Source organism: Bos taurus, chromosome 28, assembly GCF_002263795.3.
Source record: "Bos taurus isolate L1 Dominette 01449 registration number 42190680 breed Hereford chromosome 28, ARS-UCD2.0, whole genome shotgun sequence".
Classification (NCBI taxonomy): domain Eukaryota; kingdom Metazoa; phylum Chordata; class Mammalia; order Artiodactyla; family Bovidae; genus Bos; species Bos taurus.
Genome location: NC_037355.1, coordinates 28,571,098 through 28,590,592, shown reverse-complemented (window position 1 = coordinate 28,590,592; position 19,495 = coordinate 28,571,098). Strand labels below are relative to the sequence as shown.

Genomic DNA, 19,495 nt, shown 5'->3' with positions numbered 1-19,495 from the left:
CAGTCTAAACAGGAAGCAGAATTATGATCACAATTACTAAGTGAACACCGGTTCGGTTCAGTTCAGTTGCTCAGTCGTGTCTGACTCTCTGCGACCCCATGGACTGCAGCATGCCAGGCCTCCCTGTCTATCACCAGCTCCAGGAGTTTACTCAAACTCATATCCATTGAGTCGGTGATGCCATCCAACCATCTCATCCTCTGTCATCCGCTTCACTTTCATCAAGAGGTTCTTTAATTCTTCTTCACTTTCTGCCAGAAGGGTGATGTCATCTGCATATCTGAGGTTATTGATATTTCTCTCGACAATCTTGGTTCCAGCTTGTGCTTCCTCCAGTCCAGCACTTCTCATGATGTGCTCTGCATATAAGATAAATAAGCAGGGTTACAATATACAGCCTTGAGTACTCCTTTCCTAATTTGGAACCAGTCTCATGTCCAGTTCTAGCTGTTGCTTCTTACCTGCATACGGATTTCTCAGGAGGCAGGTCAAGTTGTCTGGTACTCCCATCTCTTGAATAATTTTCCTCAGTTTGTTGTGATCCACATAGTCAAAGGCTTTAGCATAGTCAGTGAAGGAGAAATAGATGTTTTTCTAGAACTCTCTTGCTTTTTTGATGATCCAGTGGATGTTGGTAATTTGATCTCTGGCTCCTCTGCCTTTTCTAAATCCGGCTTGAACATCTGGAAGTTCACAGTTCACGTACTGTTGAAGCCTGGCTTGGAGAATTTTGAGCGTTACTTTGCTAGCATGTGAGATGAGTGCAATTGTGTAGTAGTTTGAGCATTCTTTGGCATTGCCTTTCTTTGGGATTATAATGAAAACTGACCGTTTCCCATCCTGTGGCCACTGCTGAGTTTTCCACATTTGCTGGCATATTGAGTGTAGCACTTTCACAACATTATCTTTTAGGATTTGAAATAGCCAAGTGGAATTCCATCACCTCCACTAGCTTTGTTTGTAGTGATGCTTCCTAAGGCCCACTTGACTTCTCATTGCAGGATGTCTGGCTCTAGGTGAGTGATCACACCATCATGGTTATCTGGGTCTTGAAGATCTTTTTTGTGTAGTTCTGTGTATTGTTGCCACCTCTTCTTAATGTCTTTTGCTTCTGTTAGGTTCATACCATTTCTGTCCTTTTTTGTGCCCATCTTTGCGTGAAATGTTCCCTTGGTGTATCTAATTTTCTTGAAGAGGTCTCTAGTCTTTTTCATTCTGTTGTTTTCCTCTATTTCTTTGCATTGATCACCGAGAAAGGCTTTCTTATCTCCTTGCTGTTCTTTGGAACTCTGCATTCAAATGGGTGTATCTTTCCTTTTCTCTGGTTTTCGGTTCTCTTCTTTTCATAGTTATTTATGACCTCCTCAAAGAATCATTTTGCCTTTTTGTATTTCTTTTTCTTGGAGATGATTTGTTCACTGCCTCCTGTACAATGTCACGAACCTCCGTCCATAGTTTTTCAGGCACTGTCTGTCAAATCGAAGCCCTTGAATCTATTTGTCACTTCTACTGTATAATTGTAAGGGATTTGATTTAGGTCATATCTGAATGGTCTAATGGTTTTCCTGACTTTCTTCAATTTAAGTGAGCATAGAAATAGAATAAAGGAGAGTTAAGTGTATAATTAAGATACTTAATGATTAAGGCTCTGATGGCCTACTGAATCCAATTCTGTGGTTAGTATACAGCTGCCATTCAGATGACTATGAAGTTGTGAGTACTCGAGATATTGCTGATTTTACAATGTAGTTCTCAGAGAGCAGCTGTATTTCCAGGTTCATGGAGTTCGCTGGACCATGACCTGTATAAACTAGCTGTGACAGATACTGTATTAAATATTAGATACTGTATTAAAGTCTAGAAATACAGATATAAAGAACACTTAGTCCTTGTTTTCTCAGAATCTTAGTTCATGTAAACTAAACACTTTGAAAGCTGAGGTTTTAGTTGAGGTCTGAGTTTTATTGATTGCCAAATATAGATATTTTTTAATATAAATTTATTTATTTTAATTGGAGGTTAATTACTTTACAATATTGTATTTGTTTTGCCATACATCAACATGAATCCGCCACAGGTATAGATAAATCTTAGAAATACATCTTGGCCTTAGTATTATCAGATATTGCTTTTAAACAGTAGTGCTGAGTAACAAACAGAAATAGTACAAAAGAGGTTTATGTAGGCCAGTGTCTGGAGTGCAAGAGCCAAGCAGTTGTTCTTTAAATGTGCAGTTGTTCTTTACATGTGCAGTTGTCAGAGGTCATAAATACCAGGAGCATAACATAGAGTGTAAGCAGATATTTTAAGTCAGCCTCAGGATAAAGTCTGGAGCATAGTTTTAAACATGAAATGCTATGTCATAAAAATCTCTGTCTGATATCTTACCCATTTCCCAACCCTGACAGCACTGTTGGTATTACTTACTTTTATTCGTATTGGTATAGGACACACACTATTGGTGTGTCCTTCCAGAGTTGCTTAATAAGAATATACAAATATGCATTCTTCTTTCCCCTCTTTTTACATGAAGGGTAGTGTACTACATATGCTATCCCACACCTTGCTTTAGTAAGACAACAGTATGTTTTGAAAATCTTTACAAATATATACATAGTTTTTTCTTTTTCTTTTAATCTCTATGTGTTATTGCCTTGTGTGTATTATCATAGTTTAAGCAGTTCTCTCTTGATTCTCTTTGGGGTGATTTTTAGTCTTCTGCTGTTTGTTTCATGGGCTTCTCTGGTGGCTCAGATGGTAAAGAATCTGCTTTTAATGTAGGAGACACAGGTTCAATCCCTGGGTTGAAAAGATCCCCTGGAGAAGGAAGTGGTTCCCCACTCCAGTATTCTTGCCTGGGGAGTTACATGGACAGAGGAGCCTGGCAGGCTATAGTCCATGAGGTCGCAAAGAGGCGGGTTTGTTATACTTATGATGCAATGAATAACTGTCTATATGTGTAATTTCAGAGGTGTGCAAGTGTATCAGTAGTGTATTAAATCAGAAGTGTAATTGCTACGTCATTGTATGCAACTTATTTGGGTGATTTTGATGGATATTACCAAATTGCCCTCCATCAGATCAGATCAGATCAGTTGCTCAGTCGTGTCCGACTCTTTGCGACCCCATGAATCTCAGAACAACAGGCCTCCCTGTCCATCACCAACTCCCTGAGTTCACTGAGACTCACGTCCATCGAGTCAGTGATGCCATCCAACCATCTCATCCTCTGTCGTCCCCTTCTCCTCCAGCCCCCAATCCCTCCCAGCATCAGAGTCTTTTCCAATGAGTCAACTCTTCGCATGAGGTGGCCAAAGTACTGGAGTTTCAGCTTTAGCACCATTCCTTCCAAAGAAATCCCAGGGCTGATCTCCTTCAGAATGGACTGGTTGGATCTCCTTGCAGTCCAAGGGACTCTCAAGAGCCTTCTCCAACACCACAGTTCAAAAGCATCAATTCTTCAGCGCTCAACCTTCTTCACAGTCCAACTCTCACATCCATACATGACCACAGGAAAAACCATAGCCTTGACTAGACGGACCTTTGTTGGCAAAGTAATGTCTCAGCTTTTGAATAGGCTATCTAGGTTGGTCATAACTTTCCTTCCAAGGAGTAAGCGTCTTTTAATTTCATGGCTGCAGTCACCATCTGTAGTGATTTTGGAGCCGAGAAAAATAAAGTCTAACACTGTTTCCCCATCTACTTCCCATGAAGTGGTGGGACCGGATGCCGTGATCTTCGTTTTCTGAATGTTGAGCTTTAAGCCAACTTTTTCACTCTCCTCTTTCACTTTCATCAAGAGGCTTTTGAGTTCCTCTTCACTTTCCTCACACTTTGCCATAAGAGTGGTGTCATCTGTATATCTGAGGTTATTGATATTTCTCCTGGCAATCTTGATTCCAGTTTGTGTTTCTTCCAGTCCAGCGTTTCTCATGATGTACTCTGCATATAAGTTAAATAAACAGGGTGACAATATACAGCCTTGACGAACTCCTTTTCCTATTTGGAACCAGTCTGTTGTTCCATGTCCAATTCTAACTGTTGCTTCCTGACCTGCATACAAATTTCTCAAAAGGGAGATCAGGTGTTCTGGTATTCCCATCTCTTTCAGAATTTTCCACAGTTTATTGTGATCCACACAGTCAAAGGCTTTGGCATAGTCAATAAAGCAGAAATAGATGTTTTTCTGGAACTCTTTTGCTTTTTCCATGATCCAGCAGATGTTGGCAATTTGATCTCTGGTTCCTCTGCCTTTTCTAAAACCAGCTTGAACATCAGGAAGTTCATGATTCACATATTGCTGAAGCCTGGCTTGGAGAATTTTGAGCATTACTTTACTAGCGTGTGAGATGAGTGCAATTGTGCGGTAGTTTGAGCATTCTTTGGCATTGCCTTTCTTTGGGATTGAAATGAAAACTGACCTTTTCCTGTCTTGTGGCCACTGCTGAGTTTTGCAAATTTGCTGGCATATTGAGTGCAGCACTTTCACAGCATCATCTTTCAGGATTTGGAATAGCTCAACTGGAATTCCATCACCTCCACTAGCTTTGTTCGTAGTGATGCTTTCTAAGGCCCACTTGACTTCACATTCCAGGATGTCTGGCTCTAGGTCAGTGATCACACCATCATGATTATCTGGGTCATGAAGATCTTTTTTGTGCAGTTCTTCTGTGTATTCTTGCCGGCTCTTCTTAATATCTTCTGCTTCTGTTAGGTTCTGATCTCCTTTTGAAGTGTGGCTCTTATATTTATTTTGCTGCGAACAGTTAATTAAGGAGAAGGCAATGGCACCCCACTCCAGTACTCTTGCCTGGAAAATCCCATGGACGGAGGAGCCTGGTAGGCTGCGGTCCATGGGGTCACGAAGAGTCGGACACGACTGAGCGACTTCACTTTCACTTTTCACTTTCATGCATTGGAGAAGGAAATGGCAACCCACTCCAGTGTTCTTGCCTGGAGAATCCCAGGGATGGCGGAGCCTGGTGGGCTGCTGTCTATGGGGTCGCACAGAGCCAGACATGACTGAAGCAACTTAGCAGCAGCAGCAGCAAGGGTTATAATTTTAATATTTGTATTACATTGTAGTCTGTTATAAAATTGTTTATCTTTCTATGGTTGGACACTTGATCTCCTTTTGAAGTGTGGCTGTTATATTTTTTGCTGCAAACAGTTAAAGTGATTCCCCTTCCTTGGGTTGTTTATTTGGAATCGAGAATTTTAGGATCTACTGTAGGTTTTTGTACTAATTAGCTATGAGTAAACTGCATAACTTATCTGGATCTTTGTTCCTTCACCTGTAAAATAGGGATGTTTAATTAAGTGGTTTTCTGGTTCTGTGCCCCTTTGAAATTTACCAAAAGCGATACCTTAAGCATAATAGTTTAACAATAATAGATATGGAAACACAGTAATGTTATACTGTTACAGGTTTTTATTTGTTTGTTTTTAACTAACTTGTTCTGTTTCTTGTTGCATGGATAATGCTTTTCTTCGTAACAGAATTGTCTTTTACTTGCTTCCCCTGACATTTCTTGATTAGAAATACCTCTTCATCTTTTTTCAGTTCACATAAAAGCTATTTTTTAGAGGCATGATTTTTTTAGGAGAAGGATGGGGACTCTTAGGGAAGAGAAAAATACACTGGTTTTGATTTTATTTAATCCATGTCATAAGTGTACATGTTAATTTTCATTACTACATAACTGCTGCCGATTGGCCTATTCAGTTTTCCAGACTCAGTTGGAAAGTGGATCTCCTTAAATCTGTTTAAATGTTTTCTCATCAAAAATTAGCACATTCAACTAGTTACACCATTTCTTCAGTACGAAGCTGGGAATTAAATTATAATAGTCTGTGCTCAGTGAGATAATTTTTTCCCTCAGTTTACTTGACATCTTTGGAAATTACACTAGAGAAGATGAATAGATATATATTTTCATGTGTACTTTGGGGAATGAGATTAAAATCAGTGGTGAAATGAGATGTAGACAGTAACAACTGAATTACAATGCCCAATATAAGTGGAATGTTCCTATAACTCAGGACCTCCAAAGTTTAAAATCCTCCGAAGCCATACCATACAGAAATGGGTTCTCAAGGCTAGTAAGTTTTGAACCATGTATATACTGTTTTAGTCTCTCCCCCTAACTGAAATAGATTAAATTTTGCTTTATCTTTTTTCACCAGTGGTATAAGAATATGAAAGAGAGAAAACAAACCCTAAAACTCCTGGAGGCAGTTGTCTCATCAGTAGATGAAACTCTTCTCTGGGGAGGAGAGATGAGCTTACTTTGTGCACAGCTGTTTAGCAGTAGAGTTGAGACTAGATCGTGAGTCATTGGATTCCTATCCCATTTTACCTTCTATATTACTTAATGTTGTTGTTATTATTTTAGTTTTTTTCCTGTTTGTCTTCCACATCTCCTATGCAGTTCGATTTTTTTTTGGCCATGCTACACAGCTTGCATGACCTTAGTTCCCCAATCAGAGATTGAACCCAGGCCTTCAGAAGTGAGAGCACAGAATCTTAACCACCGGACTGCCAGGGAAATCCCTGGTCCAGCTTTTGAATTGGTTGTTATTTGTCTTTCACATTGAAGACTTTCAAGTGCCCTTTTCTTTCTGTTGTCAGTGAGGAATAATGTTTTCACCAGATATGAGTATTTTAGTTATGCTTGTTTTTGTTATAGATAAAAGCAATGCTGTGTGTGAATGCACTTGTGGGTTTGGAAAATGTTAATTAAAAAATGAATTGGAAGTTGACTGACAGGAAGAAAACAAAAGGACAATCTTCTTGGTGCTGGAATTTGCTAGATTATATGCAATAAAATGAGGTGACTTCTAGGATAGGAAGGGATATAAGAATTGTGTTGCTGAAGCTTAGGTTATATGACATAGAAAGAACTAATTATTCCCCACTTTATCTGTAAGGGCAAGATTTAGCTCCAACTTTGATGTTGGAGCTAGGTTGAATGAAGGAGGCTAGGAGAAAGATACACTTGAGATTATAAGTATTGATCTCAGAGAAGAGTCAGTAAGCAGCTAAGGGAGACAGCGAAATAGTCTTAACTTGACTTGGACCCAGACAACAAAAGACATAGTATATTGGGGCCGAGAAACACACTTAATGCACAGAGCCAGTACCTGTGTAATTTGTAACTTGACATTTTTCATATTAAAGTAAAATTGTTAAATATTTTAAGCAGTTATAATGTAAAAACCACTGTGTTAGACTGTTTTCAGAAAGGTGAAGAATAATTTTGACCTTAAAGGAAACTCAGAACCAAGTATGTTGAAGGTGGGGCAAACTTATGTATGTTACAAATATATGACTATGTGAGTATATGTACAAAGTACAAGATAATTTAAATCAGGAAGAAGTAAACTATGCTTTGAGAAAATCAAAAAGGAGAAGCATGGTTACTTTTTGTGATTTAAATGAATTGCCACTACAAAAAGTCATGTAATCTAGAAGAAATGCCCGTTTCTCCTTCAGTCACCTGTGGATGGCTTTACGGTGAGTTCTTTTGGTATAGCATTTTAGCAAATCTCTCAGGCGTCCATAGCTGCATCCTCACCACAGTGTCTGATCTCAGCCCAGTTGGGAGTGGCCCCTTTACAGATACATTCCTTTTTTGTTGCTCTGAAATAGCCCTGTAAGTAGTGACTGCTCCCTATATCTTAAGTCTCTACCCCTTAGTACTTCTTTGCCTATTGTAATTAATAATGCTTTATATTAAACTTTTCCTGTTCAAATTACCATGTGGTTTCTTCTAATTGTACCTTGACTGATATATCAGGTTTATGGGTCATAGTATTTGTCTCATTTGATTGTTCTGAGGATTTAATGGGATAATACATGGTATTGTCAAGTGTTTAGAATATTGTCTACCATTAAATATCTAGTGTTTATTGGCTTTAATACTGTTATTATCATCATCATCACTGTCACTGCCATTTGCTAGGAATAATATTTCTACTTTTTGTCCATAGGATGTTTCGTCTTAACTCACTTTCTGCGTTGGCAGAGCTGGCAGTGGGCTCTCGATGGTACCATGGAGGATCACAGCCCACCCAGATCAGGCGACGGCTAATGATGGTGGCTTTTCTTGGAGCATCTGCAGTAACTGCAAGTACTGGTCTGTTGTGGAAAAGGTGAGTGTTAACTGACCATCCTATTCCTACGTGTACTTTTATTCTTCCAGTTGTCTCTTTTATGGAAAAGGGGTTGATTTCTGGCTTAATATTATTCTATTATATGAGTATACCATATTTCTTTTATCAGTTTTATCTATCAGTATATATTTGGGTTGTTTCCACATTTTAGCTGTTATGAGTAATGCTGCTATTAACATGAGTGCAAAAATCTCCTCATGACCCCGCTTTCAGTTCTTTTGGACATATAACCATAAGTGGAATTGCTGGATTTTATGTTAGTTCTATTTTTAATTTTTTGAGCAATCTTTTCTTGTATAACTTTTAATGAATTTCATTGCTGTTACTCCTGCTAAGCTCCAGCTGAGAATCTTTGTTTGTTTAATGTGATGGACTTTATTGATTGATAGATTTTTTAATTTTTATTTTTTGTATATCCAGGGCCCTTGCAGAATCTCCACCATCTGCAAACAACATCAAGAGTGAACTTGGAGATAAAGGGAAGAGTAAAGAGGAAGGGGAAGATTGTAATGCTGAAAAAAAGGCTGCAGGTGTTTGTCTTGAGCCGTATCCAGAAGAGAAAAAGAAGAAACGTTCTGGATTCAGAGATAGAAAAGTATGGAACACAATCTTATAAATTAATTAGAACTATAGTTAATTATATTTTATATATAACTATATAGTTATTTTATATATAACTATAGTTAATTATATTTTAGAATAATGCTGTTGAGTCTTTTATCAGATATTTCAAATGATTTATATTCTCTTTGAAGTGATTCACTTCTTTGCAATTTTCCATCATGTTCTAAGGCAAATGTATTCTTTGAATGTGAATTTAATTGGGGTAGTGAGAAGAATATAGGATTTGTAATCAAGATTAATATGTCTTTTCTTTGTTCTTCAATTCAACTACGTAAGGTGATCATTGCTTTTTGGATCTTTCTCATGTTGAATGTTCTCATATATGTGAAGTTGAGTCTGTGATATACTGATCTATGATGCCAAATTATAAAGGCAGAAGATCTCTTTGGAAGTCTACAAATCAACTACTTTTTGAGGACAGCATAAACTTTACATAACTCTAGCATTTAAAATCTTGAACAAAGTATGTTGTTGTATATAGCTTTACCTGTGAAAAGTTTTAGCTCCTCTCTAGTAATCCCTGTGATGGTGGGCGTTTGAATTATTCAGCAGACATGTGATGAAAAGTCAAAAGGCTGAATTTCTTAGACATTTTGCATATTGATATTGAAATTCTGAAAATTACCTTTACTTGTTAAAAAATATATCTAATCAATACAACAAGATAATTTGAGTTACTTTATGTGTGCTGGGGAGCATGTATAATTGCAAGCAAGAATAGTTCCTTTGAGAATTGGGATCTTCTGTTTACTTGGAGGAAGCTCTTAAATATGTCATTCCCCAAATCCACTTCTGATTAAAGTGAATTTGAACAGAATTTATGCATTACAAGTTAATTATCCATCATGCCATTGTTTCCAAAATGATAACATCTATTTAATCTTTTGCCCTGAGTGAACTTAAGGAAAGTTCAAATTTATCTTGCCACCAGCAGTTTCATTTATAGTCAAATATTATATTTTATATTGTAGGGCTAAATGACCCAAATAAACATTTATTTTTGAATCTTCTGTTTTCTGCTTCTACTTTCTACCTAGCAATTGAGTTGACTATATCCTATACTTCACAGAAAAAATAAAAGCTATCAGTGTAGTTTACTTAATTGGTAACTCCCAAAGCTATAAACGCTTTTTAATCTAAATCTGAAATATATTCTTTATTTCACTAAAGTCTCAGTGAGTAGGCAATCATCCCATTTGTCATCTTGTCCCCCCAAACCTATTTAAACACTTATTCTTTCTGTATCCTTTTTTTTAGTTAGTCTTTGTTATTCATTCCTTTACATAGTCTATATACAGACATGTTGAAGATTCTTCTCTCATTAATTAAATTATAAGCTTCATTTTTAGCCGTAGTACATATATACAGTGGAATATTACTCAGCCATAAAAAGGAATGTATTTGAGTCAGTTGTAATAAGATGGATGAACCTAAAACCTATTATACAGAATGAAATAAGTCAGGAAAAAACAGATATCCTATATTAATGCATAATTTGGAATCTAGAACAGTGGTATTGATGAACATATTTGCAGGGCAGCAATGAAGACTTCTGTTGGTGGCTTCCCTGGTGGCTCAGATGCTAAAGAATCTGCCCACATTGTGGGAGACCTGGGTTCAATCCCTGGGTAAGGAAGATCCCCTGGAGAAGGGAATGGCAACCCACTCCAGTATTCTCGCCTGAAAAATTCCATGGACAGAGGAGCCTGGAGGGCTACAGTCCATGGGGTTGCAAAGAATTGGACATGACGGAGTGACTAACACTTTCAGTTTCAATTGAGACACAGACATAGAGAACAGACTATGGATACAGGGAGAGGGAAAGTAGAGAGTGGGACGAATGGAGAGAGTAGCATGGAAACATATACATTACCATATGTAAAATAGATAGCCAGTGGGAATTTGCTGTATTACTCAGGGAACTCCGACTGGGGCTCTGTGACAACCTTTCATCAAGGTGGGATGGGGTGGGAGGTGGGATAGAGGTTCAAGAGGAAGAGGACATAGGTATACCTGTGGCTGATTGATGTTGATATATGGCAGAAACCAACATAATATTGTAAAGCAATTATCTTTCAATTAAAAAATAATAAGCTTCATTTTTGTTCTTGCACTTTTTTCTAGATACTGTTCTATTCAGATTTTTACCCTGGAATACCAAACTGCTACCATCTTTACATGCTGCCTTTGATATCATCATGCCTGCATGCTCAGTAGCTCAGTCATGTCCGTGGCTCAGTCTTTGTGACCCCGTGGCCTGTAGCCCACCAAGCTCCTCTGTTCATGGAGTTTTCCAGGCAAGAATACTGGAGTGGGTTGCATTTCCTCTTCTGGGGATCTTCCCACCTCTCGTGTCTCCTACACTGCAGGCCGATTCTTTACCTCTGAGCCATCATTTTCGTGTAAACTTTTTGCTTTTGTTCTTTTATGTTCTCTTGATTTTTCTGTAATATTTTAAATATCCAATGAGAAAAATAGAGACTACTATAATAAATATACATGTACCCACAACTCATTTTTATCAGGTTTTAACATTTGGCTACATTTGCTTCATTTTTGTGTGTTTTCCTCTTTTTGTAAGAAGAAGCAGTGAATATAAAAAATACATTGTTGTGTACTCTCCTGACCTCATTTTTCTCGCCTCCTCTTCAGATGTAAACAAGTGTCCTGAATTTGTTTTTATTCCTGTGCATGGCCTGGTTGTCTTGTGTGTTTCATGTTAATTTAAACAAATTCTCAAGTACAAAGGTCTAGGACTGTCCTATCACTTAGTTCATGGCATACTATTGTTAGTTTGTGCATGCTTCTCTTTTTTATTTTATTTAGCTTTGTTTTATTTTTTAGCTTTAATTTTACTGTCCCTTTTGAAACCTCAAGTTCTGAAGTCTGAAAAATTCTTACACATTGCTTCAGTACTGATTCACTGTCATTTCTTTTCTTTTGGAATTCTTTTTAAATGTCCTTTCTTTTCTCTTGAATCCTTACAATGTATCCTGTATATCTGTTAAATATTTTTCATATTTTTTTCTCGTTCGTTCTTCCAGTACTCCCCCAAGGTCTCTTTTCTTTTTCTTCCAATATTTTTTGTGGTAAACACATGTACTGTAACATTTACCATCTTAACCAGTTTTGAGTGTACAGTTTAGTGGTAATAAAAACATTCATAATATTGTGCAACCATCACCATCATCCATTTTCATAACTGTTTCATCTTATAACACTGAAAATCTATACCCATTAAACATAACTCCCTACTATCCCCTCTCCCCGATCCCCCTAGCAACCACCATTCCACTTTCTATGATTTTTGAATATCTAAGAAAGAAAAACCTTATGCAAGTGGATTTGTATAGTATTTGTATTTTTGTAATTGGCTTATTGCACCTGGTTCTCAAGGCTTATCACGGTGTAGCATGTGTCAGAATTTCTTAGGGCTGAGTAGTATTCCACTGTATGTATATACCATGTTTTGCTTATCCATTCACCTGCTTATGGATATTTAAGTTGCTTCCACATTTTAGCTATCATAAATAATGATGCTCTGAACATGGGTATATACATATCTCTTTGAGACCTTGCTTTTCATTCTTTGGGGTATATACCCAGAAGTGAAATTGCTTTCAGTTCAGTTCAGTCGCTCAGTCGTGTCCGACTCTTTGCGACCCCATGAATCACAGCACGCCAGGCCACCCTGTCCATCACCATCTCCCGGAGTTCACTCAGACTCATGTCCATCGAGTCAGTGATGCCATCCAGCCATCTCATCCTCTGTCGTCCCCTTCTCCTCCTGCCCCCAATCCCTCCCAGCATCAGAGTCTTTTCCAGTGAGTCAACTCTTCGCATGAGGTGGCCAAAGTACTATCATATGGTAATTCTATTTTCAGTTGTGTGTTTTTTTTTTAATGGAAGTGCTTGTTTTTATGGAAGCACTGTTTTTGGCAGTGCTGCACCATTTGATGTTCCCACCAGCAAGGGTTCCTCTTTTACCACATCTTTGCTAACACGTGTTATTTTTTTGTTTTTTTGATATTAGCCATCCTAATGGATCTGAGATAGTATCTTGGTGTAGTTTTCATTTGCATTTCCCTGATGATCAATGATGTTGAGCATTTTTTCAAGTGCTTTTTGGCCATTTGTATATCTTCTTTGGAGAAATGTCTGTTCACATCCTTTGCCCATTTTAAAATTTTCTTTAATGGAATTTTAGTAGTTTTCTATATGATCTAATTGCTAATTCCTGCAGATTACCTTTTTACTCTATTGATATTATTGTTTGATGTACAGCAGGTTTTTTTTTAACTTACATATGGTACCTTTTTTTTGGCCACTTTATTTTTTTAATTGAAGGATAATTGCTTTACAGAATTTTGTGGTTTTCTGCCAAACATCAACAATAATCAGCCATAGGTACACCCATGAAGTCTTTCTTTTTTTTCTATTGTTGCATATGCTTTTGGCATCACATCCAGGAAAGCACTGCTAAATCTAGTGTCTTGAAGCTTTGTTCTGCGTTTTCTTCTAAGGGTTTTGTAGTTTTAGATCTTTCATTTTGGTCTTTGATTCACTGTGTGTTAATTTTTGATTATGGAGTTAGATAAGGGTGCAACTTCATCTTTTTAAAAAGTTTTCTTGTTTTTTTCTTTTTTGGCTACATCTCAAGCATACAGTACTTCCCTGACTAGGGATCAAACCTGTGCCCACTGCAGTGGAATTGGAAGTCTTAACCGTTGGACCACCAGGGACGCCCCCAACTTCATTTTTTTGTATGTTTTTTGTTTTGTATGTGGATATCTTGTTTTCCCAATACTATTTGTCAAAAAGACTGTCCTTTCTCCACTGAATGATTTTGGCACCCTTGTCAAAAATCATTTGATTATGTACATGAGGGTTTATTTTTGGGCTTTCTTTTCTGTTTGTTTGGTGTATATGCCTATCTTTATGCCAATACCACATTCTTCTTATGAATGTAATAAGTTTTGAAATCAGAAAGTTAAGAGTCCTCCAACTTTGTTCTTCTTTCAAAATTATGTTGGTTCTTTGAAGTCCCTTGAGATTCCATGATGAACACAGATTTTTTCTATACCTTGGCTATTGTGAACAAAGCTGCAATGAACATGGAATACAGATACCGCTTTGAGATGCTGATTTCATTTCCTTTGGCTGTATACCCAAAAGCTGGATTATTGGGTCATATGGTAGTTCTATTTTTAATTTCTTGAGGAACCTCCATACTGTTTTCCATAATGACTGAATCAATTTAACATTTACACAAGCAGTGCAGAAGTGTCCGCTTTTCTCGATACCCTCACCAATACTTGTTATCTATCTTCTTTAAAAAAACAAACTTTTTATTTTACATTGGAGTATAGTTGATTAGCAATATTATGTTAATTTCAGGTGTACAGCACTGTGATTCAGTTTACACATGCCAAGTATCTATTTCAAATTCTTTTTTCATTTAGGTTATTATAGAATATTGAGCAGAATTCCCTGTGCTATACAGTATTCCTTGTTCATTATCTGTTTTAAATATAGCAGTGTATCCATGTCAGTCCCAAACTCCGAGTCTGTCCCTCCCCTCACCATGAGTTTGTTCTCTTAAGTCTATGAGTCTATTTCTATTTTGCAAATAAATTCATTTGTATCATTTACATAGATTCATACATAAGCCAATATCATATGATATTTGTTCTTCTGACTTACTTTACTTCATATGATAAACTCCAGGTCCATCTGTGTTGCTATAAATGGCATTATTTTATTCTTTTTAATGGCTGAGTAATATTCCCTTGAGTATAGGTACCTCATCTTCTTTATCCATTCATTTGTCAATAGATGTTTAGTTTGCTTCCATCTCTTGGCTGTTGTAAACAGTACTGCATTGAACACTGGGATACATGGGTTTTTTTTTCCAAACAATGTTTTTCTCCAGATATATGCTCAGGACTGGGATTGCTGGATCATGTGGCAGCTCTATTTTTAGTTTTTTAAGGGACCTTCATAGTGTTCTCCATAGTAGCTGTACCAATTTACATTCCCATCAACAGTGTGAGAGGATTCCCTTTTTACCACACCCTTTCCAGCATTTATTGTTTGTGGACTTTTTGATGATGACCATTCTGACCGGTGTCAGGCCCTCATTATAGTTTTAGTTTGTATTTCTCTGATACTTGCAGTGTTGAGCATCTTTTCACATGCCTTTTGGAGAAGAAACAATATTGTAACAAATTCAATAAAGACTTAAAAAAAAGCTAGATTGCTAAGTGAAAAAAAAACAAAAATATAAAGTAGATCTATATTAAACTCTAAAAATGTGGAAATGCAGGAAGTCTGTTACTTTACCTATTATTTCAAACTAAAACTAATTAATAATATTCAGCAGTGTATTTTTTGGGTAACAATGAAGGATCTGATTTTCAGTCTGTAAATCATTGACTTTTAAGTTGTTCTTTTTCTACCTTTATCTTACATATGATTGACTTAACATTTTAGTTGACAAAGCCATCTTTGGAAGTAGCTGTAGCTTATACCCTAAATATTGCAACTGATTATTTTTGTTTTGTAGCTGGTATGACGCAGCAGATGTAGTAAAATATAAAATGCCTTTGGTTTAAGACTTCTAGCTAAGTTTCAAGGCTGCTAAGGGGTTGAAAGGCTGCTAAGGGAATGCTTAGTGTGTCTGCCATGTGCCAAATCTATTGAAAAATTTTCTGAAATCAGTATTCAGACTTTAATGCAAATTAGCTTTAGAAAGATCCCTGTCACGTATAGTTACAAATTAGCATTCCTTTCTTGGTGACTGAAAGCACATCTGGTAATGGAATTGAGCCCATTGTTAACCAGCTGCTCTCGGTGACCTCAAAGCGACCATCTAGCCAGAAATGACAGTTACAGTAATAGCTGGGTTAATAAAGCAAATTAAAACATTAATAACTTTTTTTAAAAATAGAGACATTGAATAATGTTTTTTATAGACATTGAATTCACTGATAGATTTTTAAATTTTTATTTGAAGGATAATTGCCTTACAATATGGATTTTTAGATCATATTGCCTTGACATATTTTCTAGCCAGTTATTTATGAGATACTATTTAGCATTGGTTATCTCAACATATAAAATTCAGGTATGAGAGAAATCTTTTCACCAAAGTACGATATAGGTTGTACAAGAATATTATGCAAAATATAACAGTATTTTTGTATGTTTCATGTACAGATAGGGTCTTGGGTGCTAGGTAAGGAAATGGAATTTAATATTAACATTATATTAACTTTTATATTAGCTTTTATGTTAATGTTATACTCTTTAGTTAAATGTATGCCAGATATAACTTTGTTCCTATTCAAATATTTTCTTGTGTTCTTCCCACGTCTACTCTTTTCTAAATATGCTATATTTAAATGTTCTCTGGAAGTCTAATGTTTCAGTCCAAAGTAAAAGTCTTTGCTTCAGACGTGTTAATAATTGAGTTTCCGTGATATGTAATTTTATTTTGTATGCTGTTGTTTAAAGTACTTTGTATTTGAGAAAGTTGTTCAGATCTGTGAAAGTCCCATGTCTGTTTTGTTTTAGAATTCATGAAATTGCATGAAAGTAAAACTGTGAAACCAATCCCTTCCAGAAAACTTGGTATTTGAAAAATGATAGGCTCTCATGTGTATGGAGCTTTTGACTGAGACTTTTTGACTTCTTGTACGACATTTTTCTTGTGCTTGCTTGCAGTGATTTAGGAAATTAGGAAACTATTCAAAAACTTCTAAGGCTTCCCTGGTGGCCCATCGGTTAAGAATCCACCTTGGATTGCAGGGGATGCCGGTCAATCCCTGGTCCAGGAATATTCCACATGCCTTAGGGCAACTAAGCCTGTGGGCTTACAGCTACTGAGCCTGCACACCCTAGAGCTGAGATTACCTTCACTGGCAGCAACTAGAGAAAGCTCTCATGCAGTAGTGAAGACCCAGTACAGCCAAAATTTAAATAAAATAAAATTGTTTAAAAAGGGAGGGGACTTACTGTATATATGGAGAGAGTTATGACTGATTTGTGATGCTGTACAGCAGAAACCAACCAACAATGTAAAGCAATCATCTTCCAACTAAAAAAAACACCTTAAAAAACATTCTAAACAAAACATACGATCATTGCTTCAACTGAAGTATGAGTAGTATGTCATAGGTTTTTGAGACACAAGTAATTTCTAATATTAAAAAAAAAAAGTTATAGGAAAAATGGTATAAAATTTCTCCCAAGTAAGAGAAAATACATGAAAATGAGAATTGCTTAATACAGTAACACTTTCTGATTTTCTAATTTTAGGTGATGGAATATGAGAATAGGATTCGTGCATATTCCACACCAGATAAAATCTTCCGCTATTTTGCCACCTTGAAAGTAATCAGTGAGCATGGTGAATCTGAAGTGTTTATGACACCACAAGATTTTGTGCGATCCATAACACCCAATGAAAAACAACCAGAACGTAAGTTGCTACAGTGAAAAATAAGAGTGTGGTATTTATTTCATTATATGCTACTTTGTTTCTCTGTATCACCTAAACTATGTAAGTCCATGCAACAATTATATTCACTGTGTAGCTGCTGGATGTTAGGCATTATGCTAGGCTTTAGGAGTAGAAAAGAGGAGCCTGTAATCTAAAATGTTGAGGCGATTGTACCTCTCTGGTTGAGATTCATTGCTTGTTATAAAACTATTCCTGAAGGCAATGCATTACAGATGTGACTGCTGTCAAGTTGCTCTTTGGTGGGATAGACAGAGATAGTAACAGGTAATTTAAGGAATGTGATGATTTGTTAAAGAGCAGGTGCTATAGCAGTGTAAGTAAGGGGCACTTAGCCTGAAGGTTTAGAGAATGGTTTCTAGAGAATATGCTTAAGTTTGAATAAAAGTTTTAAAGAACAGAGGAAAGGATGTCTCATCTAGATGAACCAGCCTGAAGAAATGAGATGTGAGGAAAGAAAATAAAGGGCTTAATATTATAAGTTAAAGGTAATAATTTGCAAATGCTTTTGGGAGACATGGTGGGAAAAATGACTCTTGTCACTTTCTTCAGTAAAAAAATCAGTTCTTTCACTGAAGCAAATCATTAGGCTGCCCAAAATGGACAGAATCAACTTTTTGGATCACTGAAATCTAATAAAAAACAGAGCAGTCAGGGTAATATTTAATGAAGAAAGAAGCCAATAAATTTTGGAAAGAAAGTGTTGTGACCTTCTGCTTACCTGCCTACCATGCCCTATTTCCCAGCTTAGCAGCAGTCATGGGGATGGCAACCTACATTCCTATTGTGGCTTACCTAGTGATGGGGAATTCAGTGAGGGGCAACATACAGAGTTTTGTTTTTTAAAAAGTAGGTGTGCCTTTTAATTCATCTGATAGTTTACTGAGCTGCCAGCACAAAGATTTGCCTTTTGTTTCACCCACCTCAAGATGTCTATTTTAAATCTTTTTTAAATCTATTTTAAAAATTTAAAGACATGTATACCACCTATAACCCATCAGGCCAAGAGATGGCAGATAGGACCAGTTGTAGACAGACTAAAAAGCTTAGGAAGGAGGAGGATGAAAATAAAGACATTTCAGGGAATAAGAGCTTTGAAAGGCTACTGCCTAATGAATCCAAAGTGATGTTCAGGGCCTGATGCATACTTGGAAAAGACTTGAGTGGCCTTGTATTTCTTGTTGATAGTTGTACTCCGTGGAAGTGGAGGTAAGTTAAGACGGGGTTAGAGGAGAGTCTAGCTAAACATCAAAAGAGCACCCTAGCTCAGAGCCAGTCTACAAACACTAAAATAGCTGGGATGTGTTTTGTTTGTTGGTTTGTTATTTTTTGCATCTAACATTTAAGGAAATTTCTGTGAGAGCACTTGATGACTGCTTAAATAATAGAGCAGAAACTTCACTGATGACACATGAGGAAGAATACATACAGTCTTTGCAAGAATAGTTTAGAAAAATCACTAAATAAAGTGATGACTATAGTCCTCAGCAAGTTACAATGTCAAACTCTGGGAAAAAGAGAGAATCTGATTTTCAGAATTACCACATTGCAATATTAAAAATGTCTAATTTTCAGTTTGAAGAATTGCATGGCTTATCAACAATTATCAGAATAGGAGGGGGGAAAAAAAGAAATAGAAGCCATCCCCAAGGAAATCCAGGCATTGCGCTTACTAGACAAAGACTTTAAATAAGCTATCCTAAATATGCTCAAAGAGCTAAAGGAAACCATAGGCAAGGGGCTGTAGGGAATAGGAAGTATTATGTATTAATAAATAGAGAATATTCATAAAGAATTAAAATTATAAAAAGGAATTGAGTAGGAATTATTGAGCTGAGGGCTTCTCTGATGGTGAAGTGGTTAAGAACCCACCTGCCAGGTCAGGGGCCACAAGTTCAGTCCCTGATCTGGGAAGACCCCACATACCATGGGGCAGCTGAGCCCATGCGTCACAGCTACTGAGCCTGCACACCTAGAGCCTGTGCTCCACAACAGGAGAAGCCACAGCAGTGGAGAGGCCTGTGCACTGTAACTAAGAGTAGCCCTGCTTGCTGCAGCTAGAGAAAGCCTGTGCTCAGCAGCAAAGACCCAGTGCAGCCAAATAAATCACAAAATTTTAAAAAGTATTGCACTTTTTAAAAGTAGATAAAATAAAAAACTTACTGAAAGAGTTCA

At 36.9% G+C, this 19,495-nt stretch overlaps 1 protein-coding gene across 3 annotated transcripts in view; it reads left to right on the top strand.

Moving 5' to 3' along the window:
* The window catches only part of MICU1 (mitochondrial calcium uptake 1), a 216,100-nt gene that overhangs the window by 28,377 nt on the left and 168,228 nt on the right, over positions 1-19,495 (top strand). For 2 of the 3 annotated variants that reach the window (NM_001075338.1, XM_059882478.1), the window contains 3 exon segments: positions 7,993-8,154; positions 8,596-8,770; positions 17,119-17,281. In NM_001075338.1, the coding sequence (NP_001068806.1) occupies positions 7,994-8,154; positions 8,596-8,770; positions 17,119-17,281 (499 nt within the window). In that variant the 5' untranslated portion in view covers position 7,993. 3 annotated transcript variants of the gene reach the window in all.